The sequence below is a fragment of the Scardinius erythrophthalmus genome (genome assembly GCF_964197995.2).
Source record: "Scardinius erythrophthalmus genome assembly, chromosome: 18".
Classification (NCBI taxonomy): domain Eukaryota; kingdom Metazoa; phylum Chordata; class Actinopteri; order Cypriniformes; family Leuciscidae; genus Scardinius; species Scardinius erythrophthalmus.
The window spans coordinates 39,246,826-39,262,749 of NC_138238.1; the positions used below are offsets into that span (position 1 = coordinate 39,246,826).

The 15,924-nt window shown below is 40.2% G+C and overlaps 1 protein-coding gene across 12 annotated transcripts in view; it reads right to left on the minus strand.

The window, feature by feature from the left end:
- LOC308707076 (myosin phosphatase Rho interacting protein) overlaps window positions 1-15,924 on the minus strand; it is a 69,642-nt gene that overhangs the window by 15,207 nt on the left and 38,511 nt on the right. For 4 of the 12 annotated variants that reach the window (XR_014032127.1, XM_081393181.1, XM_081393185.1 and 1 more), the window contains exons 10-16: window positions 13,805-13,861; window positions 12,306-12,374; window positions 12,116-12,205; window positions 11,533-11,642; window positions 10,453-10,987; window positions 7,682-7,819; window positions 3,801-6,239 (exon numbers count right to left, since the gene is read on the minus strand). Coding sequence is in view for 11 of the 12 variants with exons in the window: in XM_081393181.1 (XP_081249307.1) it covers window positions 3,801-6,239; window positions 7,682-7,819; window positions 10,453-10,987; window positions 11,533-11,642; window positions 12,116-12,205; window positions 12,306-12,374; window positions 13,805-13,861 (3,438 nt within the window). In the remaining variant the exon portion in view is untranslated. The remainder of the gene's footprint in view (window positions 1-3,800; window positions 6,240-7,681; window positions 7,820-10,452; window positions 10,988-11,532; window positions 11,643-12,115; window positions 12,206-12,305; window positions 12,375-13,804; window positions 13,862-15,924) is intronic. The other 8 variants (XM_081393188.1, XM_081393189.1, XM_081393182.1 and 5 more) reach the window with 2 other exon arrangements.

Below are 15,924 nucleotides of genomic sequence, written 5' to 3' on the forward strand. Positions count from 1 at the left end.
ATTGCGAGATACAAACTCGGAATTGCGAGATACAAACTCGGAATTGCGAGATACAAGCTCGGAATTGCGAGATACAAACTCGGAATTGCGAGATACAAACTCGGAATTGCGAGATACAAACTCGGAATTGAGAGATACAAACTCGGAATTGAGAGATACAAATTCGGAATTGCGAGATACAAACTCAGAATTGCGAGATACAAACTCGGAATTGAGAGATACAAACTCGGAATTGAGAGATACAAACTCGGAATTGCGAGATACAAACTCGGAATTGCGAGATACAAGCTCGGAATTGCGAGATACAAACTCGGAATTGCGAGATACAAACTCGGAATTGCGAGATATAAACTCAGAATTGCGAGATTCAAACGCAGAATTGCTAGATACAAACGCAGAATTGCGAGATACAAACGCAGAATTGCGAGATACAAACGCAGAATTGCGAGATACAAACTCAGAAATGCGAGATACAAACTCAGAATTGCGAGATACAAACGCAGAATTGCGAGATACAATCTCAGAACTGCGAGATACAAACGCAGAATTGCGAGATACAAACGCAGAATTGCGAGATACAAACTTGGAATTGCGATATAAAAACTCGGAATTGAGAGATACAAACTCGGAATTGCGAGATACAAACGCAGAATTGCGAGATACAAATGCAGAATTGCGAGATACAAACGCAGAATTGCGAGATACAAACGCAGAATTGCGAGATACAAACTCAGAATTGCGAGATACAAACTCAGAATTGCGAGATACAAACTCAGATTTGCGATATAAAAATTCGGAATTGCGAGATACAAACTCAGAATTGCGAGATACAAACTCAGAATTGCGAGATACAAACTCAGAATTGCGAGATACAAACTCAGAATTGCGAGATACAAACTCAGAATTGCGAGATACAAACTCAGAATTGGGAGATACAAACTCAGAATTGCGAGATACAAACTCAGAATTGCGAGATACAAACTCAGAATTGCGATATAAAAACTCAGAACTGCGAGATACAAACGCAGAATTGCGAGATACAAACAGAATTGCGAGATACAAACTCAGAATTGCGATATAAAAATTCGGAATTGCGAGATACAAACTCAGAATTGCGAGATACAAACTCAGAATTGCGATATACAAACGCAGAATTGCGATATAAAAACTCAGATTTGCGATATAAAAATTCGGAATTGCGAGATACAAACTCAGAATTGCGAGATACAAACTCAGAATTGCGAGAAAAAAACTCAGATTTGCAATATAAAAATTCGGAATTGCGAGATACAAACTCAGAATTGCGAGATACAAACGCAGAACTGCGAGATACAAACTCAGAATTGCGAGATACAAACTCAGAATTGCGAGATACAAACTCGGAATTGAGAGATACAAACTCAGAATTGCGAGATTCAAACGCAGAATTGCGAGATACAAATGCAGAATTGTGAGATGCATACGCAGAATTGCGAGATACAAACTCAGAATTGCGAGATACAAACTCAGAATTGCGAGATACAAACTAAGATTTGCGATATAAAAATTCGGAATTGCGAGATACAAACTCAGAATTGCGAGATACAAACGCAGAATTGCGAGATACAAACGCAGAATTGCGAGATACAAACTCAGAATTGCGATATAAAAACTCGGAATTGAGAGATACAAACGCAGAATTGCGAGATACAAACTCAGAATTGCGAGATACAAACTCAGAATTGCAATATAAAAACTCGGAATTGAGAGATACAAACTCGGAATTGCGAGATACAAACGCAGAATTGCACGAGATAAACCCTGAATACATAAATTTGCAATTCTGAGGAAAAACATCAGAATTGAGATTAAACTCACAATTACAAGTTTTTAACAAAAAAAAATATCAGAATTTCATTTTTTTTCCCCGTGGTGAAAACAAGCTTTCCTACACTAAGCAAAATGCTTAATTTGTGATTAAGCAGTCAATATACTGTTCAAACTTGAGATAAAAAGTATGTGAACACATTGTGTCAAACATTGGCGGATCATGTTGATAGTTAATGATTCTCTACACCTGTGAGAACTGACTTCATAGATGCACTAAAATCACCTTGACACCAATTGATTAAATGTTATTGCAAAAATGGCTCAGAAAAACACCCGCATTTGTTTACAAATACTTAATTTGAGATTTCAACTTCAAATGCAATGAAATTCAAACATTTGTGGCTTAAATGTCCAAGTATGTTTTGGGATCACTATATATGCTCTTGTCTGAAGATATGACGTGTTTTGATATATAATTATTATAAACTCAGCTTTCACATTTCTGTACGATTTGGCACTTTTAGGATTACAGCTACTTTTCATGAACAGAGTTGATTTCAGTACAAGAGATTTCAATGCTCTTCCGACCATGCAAACCCAACGCACTTCCGCTGTCTTTTCAATGGCCCTGATCTCTGTACTCAAGTTGAGCTCTGATCAGACGAGCGAATGAAGCAGTTGTTTTTGCAAGGTCCTGGGACACGACCAACTCTTCCTGTCTCCATATCACAACAGCACCTGCACTTGTTTATTCACCAGTCTCTCTGGGTGGAAAATCTCATTTCCTCTTTGGTCAGGAAAAACACGAGTCCAGTATCACATACTGATGACAAATTTAGTACGACTTAGTACGACGAGTTTTTGTGCAATTAGAAATTCAACATCTATAATCTTTTTTAGTACAAAATTATATCCAGTCTAAATTTAAGAAACTAAACTGAGTACTTTAATTAAAAAAATAATAATAATAATTGTAGTAAAGGAATACGAAAATATCCCAGCAACCCAAAGCCAACTAAAAAAAAACTTAACTGTCATTATTCATTGTTTTACTATTAATAAATAGAGAGAAAAATAGTTATCAATAATGAGACAAAAGTACCAAATACAAGCTGTCAAATTTGACAACTGCACCAATGCCAAATCCCTTTATGAGCTTATGAACCTGGCCTCATTTTTACAATTTGTCTATGAGTGTAAAATGATCTAGTCAGGAACAGACTTGAGCTCTGGTCTTTAAGGCCACATCACACTGACTAAACAAAAGAAAACTACTGCAATTATTGCTAGTTTGTATGTTTTTAAATCAGCAATCGAGCTGTTTATTTGTCAGTACTTGGAATTTTTAATTGCAAGATGGTGCACCAATGCAATAGTTTATATAATTTATGAAATCAAATCAAATAAATCTGATTTATTATAATACTGCACGATGAAATTTAATTGTATCTGTCTTCAGAGTCAATTCTTTCACAAAAAACATTCACATTTTAAATCATAGACTTATTTAAAATAAAATATTTTAGTTGTCGTCATGCATTATTATTAATTAGGTTAAGCAGCTGGCATTTTGCAGTCATCAAAGACGAGCGGCGATTTATGAAGAACTAGTCTTGCAAAGACTGTTAATCAGGCAAAGAGCTTGAGTATGAAAACAAGAACCAGGTGAACCACATCTACGAGGTTTTAAGAGTATGCATTCTCAGATACATCTGACGAACTGATTCTTAATTGCTCTCCATTGGGTTCAATAAGCTAGAAGCTGTTTCTTCAATGAGAGTTTTCTTAAATGTCCCCCTGACCCACACTCCTAACGCTAAAGGGTACATGCACACCTAAGGTTAATAGCCATGCGTCACTGGTGAGAGATATTAGGCTAGAGACCAAAGCACCACAAAGCAGGGTTAGTATGAGAAAAGGAAGGGAAAGGATCAGGTTGCCACATGAAGTCATTACAGACGGAGAACAGCAAGGACACGGATCTCCTTGACCTTTAGGTTTTCCAAGTCTTTCTGGTATTTCAGACGCAGTAATGTTGCACTGTCTTGTTGATTCATTTCCTCAGTCAATTCGGACACCCGGGACACAAGCTTCTGGATCCGCTCTTTGAGGGAACTCCTGGTTGGCTCGCCATAAACGGGTCCGACGGCGTTCGTGAGCTCTTCCATCTCTCGATCGAAGCGGGCTTGCAGGTTGTTACGCTCAATCTCATGCTTCTTCTTAAGGTTCTCCATGCACTCGGTCAGGGAGTCGATCTCTCTCACGTTCTCCTCGGATCTCAGCTTCAGAGTCTCGCCGGCTTTGGCCACTTCCAGTCTCAGCTTCTCTGCTTCTTGCTCGTACTCCTCCTTTAATTCTCGCAGCTCCTTTTTATGCTTCGCCATCGTGTCCTGAAGCTGAATGGTCCCGTCCAGGGAGTCGATCGGTTCTCCTTCGATCTGATTGTGGGTTACTGCCATTAAATCGGCACTTTTGGGACTCTGGACGCTTGAAGAAACTTGCTTGTCCTCTGGTTCAGACTGAAGTTGTGCTTTCAAATCAGAAAGGTTTAAACGTTTCATCGCTGAGAAGATCTTCAGAACTACAAAGCACATGGTTATGTCTATTACGGCCTCACGAATGTACTCGGACCGGCATCGTTGCATGTCGCAGTTCGAAAGACTCAAAGCCAACGACTGTATCTGCTCATTTGTTCGTTCCCTAATAGCCGAAGCGGTTTGGTTCAATAACAACACTTTCTTCTGAACGACATCAGTGAGACTCTTTATAACGCAGGGATTGGTGGCATCATCAAACAAATGATTAAAAACATCACTCAATTGTCCAGCGCTCTCATCTGTGCAAGTTGCATCACTTTCACGTTCTTTGAAGTTGGAGAGATTATGCATGAGAAGCAGCATTTCATTATCCGCTAGCATACGCTGAATCACGTTTCTTACGGTTTCTAGTGTTTCCTCGTCCTCTAAACCACCTAAAACTTTATGTAGAATCCTTCTCTCAAACATCATTCCTGCCTGATTCTCGTCCAAAATGTTGGCGCTGGACAAATCACATTCTGTAGTCGCCTTACTGCCAATTATCATGTCAAGTACATGATTAAGAGACTCAGACTTTCTCTTGAACTCTTCCGCGACTTTCTCAATTACATCTTCCCTTTGCATCGACCCTCCGCACTCGCTTTCTGTTCCCGGTTCACTAGCAAACGTCGCCTTCGCTTTCAACGTTCTAACTTCCTCCTGCGAATCTACAAGCATCTGATTACACATCCTCACCGTCTCTTCGTGTTTTGCTAAAAGCTCTGTATTCTGGGACTGAAGTTCTCTACAGACATGCTCAGCGTTTTGAAGCTTCTTCTCCTTCTCTGAAAGCTGGGATTGAAGGACCTCCAACTGGCGCTTGAGTTCGTCTTTCTCCAAATCTGACTCTTTATCGCCTCTCTCGCTTTCTGCCACCTGAAATCCAAGACCCCTAAGAGTGGCTTCTTTTAATTGCAATCTTTTCTCTGTATCTTTCAAACTATTACCAAGCGCCTCCAATTTATTAAGAGCCTCTTGCAGCTTCTGCGATTTCTCATCGAGTTCTCGTTCGTACACGTTTTTATCGGCAGTCCCTTTGTCTTCCCGCTCCTGGTTCACGTTTGCTTGCGGATTGCTACGTGGTCTACAAAGCTCAGCTTTCAGCCTATCTATTTCTCGATCCGCTTCTCTCAACTGGTTTACAATCTCCTGATAGCGCTGGTGCAAAGCTACGTTTTCGTTTGCAAGCAACTCCACTTGCTGCGACAGATCTTTACTGGTCATTTCAGGATGGTCTGGTCTAAAGCAACCGGATGCACACGGATTCTCCGTTTTCTTCTGGACTTTTCCCAACATGTCCTCCATGGTGACCAAACGAGCTTCATAGTCTCGGATACAATCTCCAGCTCTTTCCAAGCTTTTCCTCATCGTCTCACTCTCAATTTCCTGTTGATTCTTGAGGCTTTCCAACAGTTTTTGGCATTGCATCATTTCACCCACTGACCTACTTTCCTGTCCTTGAGGAGATTCAACCCAAATGTATTCGCTATGCAAGTGCAAGAGCTTTATCAGCTCCCTTAATGTCAGAGGCTCATTTGCGTCTATCAAGCCCTCGAGCTCTCTAATCTTTCCCTCACTATCCTGAAGTATGAAACTGACCGCTTTTTGAACGGAGTTTGAGGGACAGACCTCGGAGATGGCAGTGTTTTTGGTGTCAGAAAGGGAAGGTTCCTTTGTGGGCCAGTGTGAGAGAGAAAGGCCAAGCTGTGCTTGCATGTTGCGCTTTTTCAGTTCTTGCAGCTGCAGGAGCTCTTTGGTTTCCTGGTACTTCTTTGTTAAGCTCTGAGCTTGAGAACTAACCAGTTCAGTCCTCTTCATCAGGGGCTCTGTCTCAAGACTCAAAGGGGAATCCAGCTTGGAAAAGGGGACCAGACAGTTGATTAACAGTCAGCATTGGTCAATAAGTCAATCTAGATTATTAATCAACAATTATTCATAAGTTTTTAAGGGAAATTTACTTCATTACATCTGTTTCTAATCAATCTATTGAGGATAAATTCATTCAGCTTCTTTCATGGAATGATGCACATTAGAACGCTAGAAAAAAATTAATGGCAAAAGGTTAGTAAATCAAAACAATGCATGCATATTAAGAGGTTAAAGAGTTGTTTCATGGGGTAAGTGACGCAAAATTAGTGTGAGGTAAGAATGCCAGAACAGTTATATGCCATCCAGTTATAAGCCTGCAGTTCTTTTGTGGAACAATGTCACCTGACTATTAAACAACCACTAATGTCTGTTCATAGCAAACCTTTTGATTAAAAGGTGAATAAAATCCATTAAAGACAAGATGAAATGTGTCCTGGACAGATATTGAACAGAGCATCACCTTTTGAGTGTATTTGATATGCGAAACGATGCCATGTTTAAGATAAAATCACCCCATATTTGCTTTTAATATATAAAAGCTTTAACTTTGCTACACTGAAAACATACTGTACATTAGAAAAATATTGAACTGTGAAGCTATTTAATCCCAAACAAGTCAATAAAAGATGGCTGTAAGCAATTTTGAGTCCAAATTAAGCTCAGAAAACAATGCAACAATATTCTGAACAAAACTAACACACACACACACACGAAACGCACACATACATACTCTATAGCATATATTGAAAAAGTCAGGAATAAGGTTAAAAATTAGATGAACGAATGGTTAAATATGAATAAAACATATCATGCACATATGCCCTTAATAGGCATCTTGTCATATGCCAATGTTTATGTAGCACCTGTCTGCAAAAGATTAATTTTTAAATCATTTTCAACGCCCTTCAGACATACTGATACTCAATGCATTTGATCTGACACTGAAAACTCTTATTTGCCCAATCTTAAACTATTGCATAAATCCTAATAAAACATTTCAATTAAATCTTCAAAATAACATGCTTTAATCTGCATCGAGTATGAATGTATCTGGAGGGCAACAGTAAGTTCTGAGTCTGTTTTCATGCCGTCATTGCATAATGATTAATTCACGTTCAATTAATGTTAATAATTTCTATGTTGGAACATGCAATAGAGTTTGCATGAAATTGAAATGTTTAATGTCATTTTGCTCGAACATGGCAAGAGGAATCTTAAGTAGAGGCAAAAAAAAGAGAATAAGAAACAAATCTGTTCGTTTACATGCAACTGTCTCTAGACATGCAAAGCACGCGTTTGCAGCTTCGATGATAAAGATGGAAGCCATGTGTTTGTTTGTCACCTAATAATGAAACACAATGTGCTCAATGGACAAAAAAAACAGTCAATACCTGGAATGGATACATTATTGAAATCATGTGACGTACCGGTGAAATGTAGCCGGCGCGGATCTGGTGTTCCCGCTCAAAGGCGTTTTTGAGCTGACCCTCGAGCTCCAGCTTGTGCCGGTTGGAGTCCACTAACTGCTGGTGGCAGCTCTCCAACTGACCCTTCAACTCTTCCACCTGACAACAGACACAGCACAACCAGAAGTTATGATTTAAAACCAGGGCTGGGAATCTTTTGGTACCTCATGATTCGATTCAAATCAATTCTTGAGGTCATGATTCTCGATATGTCATGTCAAGTCAAGTCAAGTTTATTTATATAGCGCTTTTCACAACACAGGTTGTATCAAAGAAGCTTCACAGTATTAAATTAAAATAATACATCAATGTTTGTTTCTAGTGGAAAACGTCCACGTTTGGTAATGCTGATCAATAGTATTGTTGATTGATTAATTAAATTAAATAAAATAAAATATCCCCAATATCCCCAACTGAGCAAGCCAAAGGCAACAGTGGCAAGGAACCGAAAAACTCCATCAGGTGAATGTCCATCAGATATGTGCATAGAGTTGATTGTAGTTTACTGTTTTGTGTTACTTTTCTTATTTGACTGCGGTAGACAGTTTAATAGGACTAGAAGGGAAAAAGAAATGTGAACCTTGAAATTTATTTAGTTTTTCTTCCCATTTTAGTCCCAATATAATTAACCCAATATTATAAAGTAAATGCCATTTAAGCTGACTATAATCATTACACGCAGTCTTCTGTAATAAAGCAAGGCAGGCAATTTAATTTTAGATATTAAAAATAGGAACAAAGAAGCAAATTACAAACAATAGGAGAAATACAATAGATAGAAAATATTTTTCAGGCACAGTGGCATAGGTTTGTTTAACATGTAGTAAGAAATAGGCCTGTATAATCTTCACTGTATGAATTAAATATAAATTGATTCATATTGAAGATAAAAAAATAGGTTTATTTTATTAAAGGAGAACTCCGGTCAATTTTAACATTGAGCTCATTTTTTTGTACATTTGGAGTGCTGTCAATACAGAGAACAACGACAAAAATCGGTGTTGCCTACACCGAGTTATTCTATTTTTAAAATTTGCACCCTGTTGACTTCAATGGGGCAAGTACTAAACCTGCTTTTAGCCTCTTAACATCCTTGTTGTGTCATTACAAGTGCACAGGTCATGTGAGTGATTCCTTCTGAGTGAACACGAGTGGATCTGACTGCAGTAGATGTGAAAGATATGTATAAAAATGATGTTATTTAAGCCAGCGCAAATACCTTTGTTTACATCCTGTTTTCGGGTGAAGTCCAAAGTAGTCGATTGCCGAGTTCACGCGCGTGATCATAGGTACTAAACCTATGCGCGTGAACTCGGCAATCGACTACTTTGGACTTCACCCGAAAACAGGATGTAAACAAAGGGATTTGCGCTGGCTTAAATAACATCATTTTTATACATATCTTTCACATCTACTGCAGTCAGATCCACTCGTGTTCACTCAGAAGGAATCACTCACATTTTCTGTGCACTTGTAATGACACATCAAGGATGTTAAAGGGTTAGTTCACCCAAAAATGAAAATTTTGTCAGTAATTACTCGCCCTCATGTTGTTCCAACTGCGTAAGACCTTCGTTCATCTTCGGAACACAAATTAAGATATTTTTGATGAAATCTGAGCCATGTCTCACTCCTCCATAGGCTGCTATGTGACCGAAACTTGCTGGCCCAGAAAAGTTATTAAAGAGATCGTTAATATAGTCCAAGTGACTCCAGTGGCTCAATCTTAAGTATGTCAAGCGACGAGAATACTTTTTGTGCGCAAAAACAAACAAAAATAACGACTTTATTCCACTATTCATTTCCTTCTCTCTGGACCTCTAGTTGGTTCGCGTAGTGTTTTTGCGTAGCGCGTCTGTGTTACACGTCACCATGTAGGCTCACTATTGGCCGACGCCGGTCATGTGTGTGATGCGTGATGACGTGCAACACAGACGCGCAGCGCAAAAACACTACGAGGCCCAGAGAGAAGGAAATGAACAGTGGAATAAAGTCGTTATTTTTGTTTGTTTTTGCGCACAAAAAGTATTCTCGTCGCTTGATAAACTTAAGATTGAGCCACTGGAGTTACTTGGACTATATTAACGATCTTTTTAATAACTTTTCTGGGCCAGCAAGTTTCGGTCACATAGAAGCCTATGGAGGAGTGAGACATGGCTCAGATTTCATCAAAAATATCTTAATTTGTGTTCCGAAGATGAACGAAGGTCTTACGTGGTTGGAACAACATGAGGGTCAGTAATTACTGACAGAATTTTCATTTTTGGGTGAACTAACCCTTTAAGAGGCTAAAAGCAGGTTTAGTACTTGCCCTATTGAAGTCAACAGGGTGCAAATTTTAAAAATAGAATAACTCGGTGTAGGCAACACCGATTTTTGTCGTTGTTCTCTGTATTGACAGCACTCCAAATTTACAAAAAAATGAGCTCAATGTTAAAATTGACCGGAGTTCTCCTTTAAGATTAATGGCAACAGTTTATGAGGCAGCATTCCCTTTAAGAATGAACGCACCGATCTAAAATACACATCCGATTTTCATAACTTTAATTACTTTAAGTAGTTCTGCAAAGTTAAAGAAGTCTAACACTTTAGAAAATCGATTTTTGAAATTTGTGAATCGATATAAATCGGTTGAAGATAGAATCGCGAATAATTTTTTTCCCGCACCATTGTTTGAAACCACACCATATTTCAACGTTGCATGTTTGTGCATTGTGTTCTGCATGCCGTACCCCTTTCTTGTAGCTCTCCACGAGTTTCTCCAGCTCTGATGTGTCTCTGCTGGGATGAGTGGACGGCAAAGGCACCCTCCTCTCGTCCCTGATGGGCGTCTTCTCCACCTGCTGCCAGCGCTGCTCGATCTCGTCCTCCACCATCTGCTGTCGCTCCCCGGATGGGGGCGGAGCCTCGCCAGTGACCACACCCTCACCCGAGGCCACGCCTACACCATCAGACTCCGCCTTCCCATCGAAGGCCGAGCCGGTGACGCTCTCGTACCTCCTGCGCCGCTCCTCCCGCCGCTTGTTCCTCTCGCTCAGCTCCGCCTGGAAGGAGTCGGACTCGTTCGCTCTCTGCTGCGCCAGAGCCTGAGCGATGGGACGAAACTCGGCCCAGTCAAAGGTTTTGGACCGTCCTTCTCGCCTTCGTTCTCTCGCTCGACTCTTCTTTATTCCGGCTTCTCGCTCCACTGACGCTTCAGAGGACGGGGAGTCCGCAGTGAGGTCCGGCCGGGGGAGACCCTCAAACGAGCCTGGGTCGACCGTCAGGCTGGAAAGATTTTATAAGCAAAATGTAAATGTTTTAAAGCAGGGTTCGAACAGATACTGTAAAAAACAAAAAAAATCCAGGACTTTTCATGCACTACTTTTTTTTGTTTTCAAGGACTACTATCAGAGATCGCACTTATCGAACAATATCAAACTCAAATCACAGATATAAGGTATCCAAAATTCAACTTACACATGTTTAATATATATTAAATAAAAAGTTTATAATGGCTATATTTGTTCATTTGTAATACTGGTGTATTTCGTATGGAGAAAAAAAGTTTGATGGGGGTTTAACAGATGAGCTGCAGTGTTAATTTTGTGTGAAAAGATTGTATTTGTGTTTTTCCCCCCGATAAAATTAAATATATATTGTATTTAAATAAAGTCAAGCACTTTTCGAGTACCTGTTTGTAAATATGGCTGTTTTCAAGGGGTTTTCCAGGACTTAATTTTCAAAAAGTCAAATTCAAGTACTTTAAGCACCTTGCACCCTGTTAAAGACAAAAAACGTTCTGGTTGACTATATAATGTGTAGAAACACACCTAGCAACATCTGGTGCCGTGGATGGCCGCACGTTCTTCATGACTGCTTGGATCCAGTTTCGCCGTATTCCTGCGGTCATGGCAGAGAGCGTGTGCACCGCCTCTTGAGTCTGGAAAATTGAGCACATAAAGATTAGAAGAACCTTCCGATTCAATAATATTTCAAAACCGTTGAGAAGAATGAAAAGAACCAAAGATGCAAAGGCTAACAACTGGACTATCGGTCTCTGCAGTGCTTGTACGCCAGAATTCAGTTACAGAACCAAGTACAACTACAAAAAACGTCTTTGTAACGTGACGTGCTAAATAAAATTAAAATGAAATAAAAAAGAAAGTCCAAAAAAATTTATAAAATAGAAAGTCCATAAAACACAGTTAATAAAAAGAAAAGGTTCATTAAATAAACCAAAAAGTCCATAAAATAAAATAGAAAGTCCATAAAACAAAATTTAATAAAATAAAAAGTCAAAAAATAAAATAGAAAGTCCATAAAAATGTAACAAAATGTCCATAAAATAAAATATAAAGTCCATAAAACAAAAAGTTCCTAAAAATATGAAGAATAATCTTCAGACAGACTTACGTGAATCTGGAAGCCATAGTTGCGTTGAGCTTGATACTCTGTAACATTATAGCATGTGCTGAGGTCAATCTCTCCGTCGAGATCAGACGCCTGTGGACATTCAGTGAGAGAAATGTCATCAATTACAGCAATCAGGCTGATTATCAAAATAAAATATAATAACTCTAAAGAGGGTGAAAAAATAAATTACCTCTTCAGCAATAGAATCCTTGTAGTATCGAAGACTGTGATCGGTCAGCACAAACCAATACTTCTTCCACTGAAACAGAAAAGCATAAAGTGAGAGATAAGACATATATCATAACACATATAGAGCTGAAACGCATCAGATAATTACACAGAGCCCTCGGTCCCAGACAACCCTGCATCAGTCTGGCTTTTAAGACATTTATCCTCCTTTAAAGAGCGTGTGGAAAAAGTTGAGAGGCTTTATCCTTTCAACTTCGACCTATTGAAGCAGTGCAATCAAAGTGTGCCGTGGCCTTTAAACAGCATCAGTGCACGCTTTGAGTCGGGCGTTTGAGCTGACAGACCGATCAAAACTGCTTCCCATCTTCAGGAAATAAAGATGATGCATTTAAAACTAAGAACTTGCTCAAACTAAATAATTCACACAGCAATAATAATGTTATGAGATTAAGGTTTTAAATGAATTATTGAATATACAAAAAAAAAAATGCAATGATACTATAGTACATTGAACCGCCAGTAGGTGGTGGCAAGACACTTAATGAGGGAGTCATTGAATCGTTCATTCAACCAATTCATTCGAAGCGCTGAATCATTCAGTAACAAAACAAGTGTTGCTTTGAGATGCACAATAGTTCTGCTGTCAACTAGTTGGTGAAATAGAAAAACAGCTCATTTTGCGTCTAAAATGAAAGTAATTTAATATTAACTACTTGTTTATTGAACTGTAACATTTGTAATCATGATCATATTCAGCCAAACAGCTCTCATATGTTCCTTGGTCGTGTTGTTACTTTACTATATCATATGTTACAAATAAAAAACTCGAAATCATCTAAAAAAAAAAATGTCATTATTGTCTGGGCACATAGACCAGGATTCCATTTTATTTATCCATATTACATACATTTTTATTTTTATTTTATTTTATTTGCATTATTTAGGCATTATTTTATTTCTTTGCAAGGCAATGTTTATTTGTGATAAAAAAATTTGGCCACAAATGTAAAATTAATTTTAAAAGTTTGAATGGTACACTGGTTTGCTATAGGCTACCGCACTGTGTGGATATTAATGAGACTTTTGTTTTTGTAATCAGGCTCACAAACAATCCAATAAAATTCGGATTTAGATTTATCGGCCGATATATCGGTTATTGGCTTTCAAATATAAAAAATTATCCGTTTCATATCGGTGCAACCCTAATAATATTAACACTAAAATATTTTAATATTGGGGAAAAAAAAGACTCATGACTTAATCGAAAGACACACTTTTCGGAAATGTTATCAAAAAAGTAATATTTGCAATGTTGCTTTTACACAATCCAATTTGTTTTTAAAATATATAAGTATAAACCACAGGTAAAATCATTGTTTACACATTGTGAATATTCATTTATCAGCCAGCAGTTTCAGATTCAGGATTTCATTCCTCAACGTTACGCGTCTGTGAGATCTAATCAATTTCTGTTTGTTGTTTATTGAAACACAAGCTTACCTGGCCTTGCTCATCAAGCTTCACCATCCAACCTTTCTTGAAGTTCAGCAGGTCTGGCTGTGATGAAGAGGGAAACAGTCATGAGTATAATCAGAGGAAGAGCAGACATCAGCTCGCCTCACTTCTACACATTTCTACAAGCGTTTTCTGCACTTTGGTTCTTCAACACTCTTGGGTGAGAGACAGAGACGCACGTCAGGGTGTCTCTCTGGACTACTCGACTTACACACACACTCTTGAAGAGCTTGAGTGCTCCAGACAAAAGCAACAACAAAACAGGCATTTGTGTATTGAGTTCAGGGAAAACAGGGTGTTAAGAGTGCTGGACGGAGCAACACACACACACACGTGTGTGTTTAGCTATACTTGTGAGGATCTCCGTAGAAGTAATGTTTTTTATACTGTACAAACTGTATATTCTCCCCTTACACTAACCCTAACCCACACACACACACACACTAACCCGACCCCTAAACCTACCCATCACACACACTAACCCGACCCTTAAACCTGCCCATCACACACACACACTAACCCGACCCCTAAACCTGCCCATCACACACACACTAACCCGACCCCTAAACCTACCCATCACACACACACACTAACCCGACCCTTAAACCTGCCCATCACACACACACACTAACCCGACCCTTAAACCTGCCCATCACACACACACACTAACCCGACCCCTAAACCTGCCCATCACACACACACACTAACCCGACCCTTAAACCTGCCCATCACACACACACACTAACCCGACCCTTAAACCTGCCCATCACACACACACACTAACCCGACCCCTAAACCTACCCATCACACACACACACTAACCCGACCCTTAAACCTGCCCATCACACACACACACTAACCCGACCCCTAAACCTACCCATCACACACACTAACCCGACCCTTAAACCTGCCCATCACACACACACACACTAACCCGACCCCTAAACCTACCCATCACACACACTAACCCGACCCTTAAACCTGCCCATCACACACACACACTAACCCGACCCCTAAACCTACCCATCACACACACTAACCCGACCCTTAAACCTGCCCATCACACACACACACTAACCCGACCCCTAAACCTGCCCATCACACACACACTAACCCGACCCCTAAACCTACCCATCACACACACACACTAACCCGACCCCTAAACCTACCCATCACACACACACACTAACCCGACCCCTAAACCTACCCATCACACACACACACTAACCCGACCCCTAAACCTACCCATCACACACACACACTAACCCGACCCTTAAACCTGCCCATCACACACACACACTAACCCGACCCTTAAACCTGCCCATCACACACACACACTAACCCGACCCCTAAACCTACCCATCACACACACACACTAACTCGACCCTTAAACCTGCCCATCACACACACACACTAACCCGACCCTTAAACCTGCCCATCACACACACACACTAACCCGACCCCTAAACCTACCCATCACACACACACACTAACCCGACCCTTAAACCTGCCCATCACACACACACACTAACCCGACCCCTAAACCTGCCCATCACACACACACTAACCCGACCCCTAAACCTACCCATCACACACACACACTAACCCGACCACACACACACACACACTAACCCGACCCCTAAAACTACCCATCACACACACACACACACACACACACTAACCCGACCACACACACACACACTAACCCAACCCCTAAACCTACCCATCACACACTAACCCGACCCCTAAACCTGCCCATCACACACACACACACACACACACACTAACCCGACCCCTAAACCTACCCATCACACACACACACTAACCCGACCACACACACACACACACACACACACTAACCCGACCCCTAAAACTACCCATCACACACACACACACTAACCCGACCCCTAAAACTACCCATCACACACACACACTAACCCGACCACACACACACACACACACACACACACACACACACACACACACACTAACCCGACCCCTAAACCTACCCATCACACACACTAACCCGACCCCTAAACCTGCCCATCACACACACACACACACACACACACACTAACCCGACTCCTAAACCTACCCATCACACA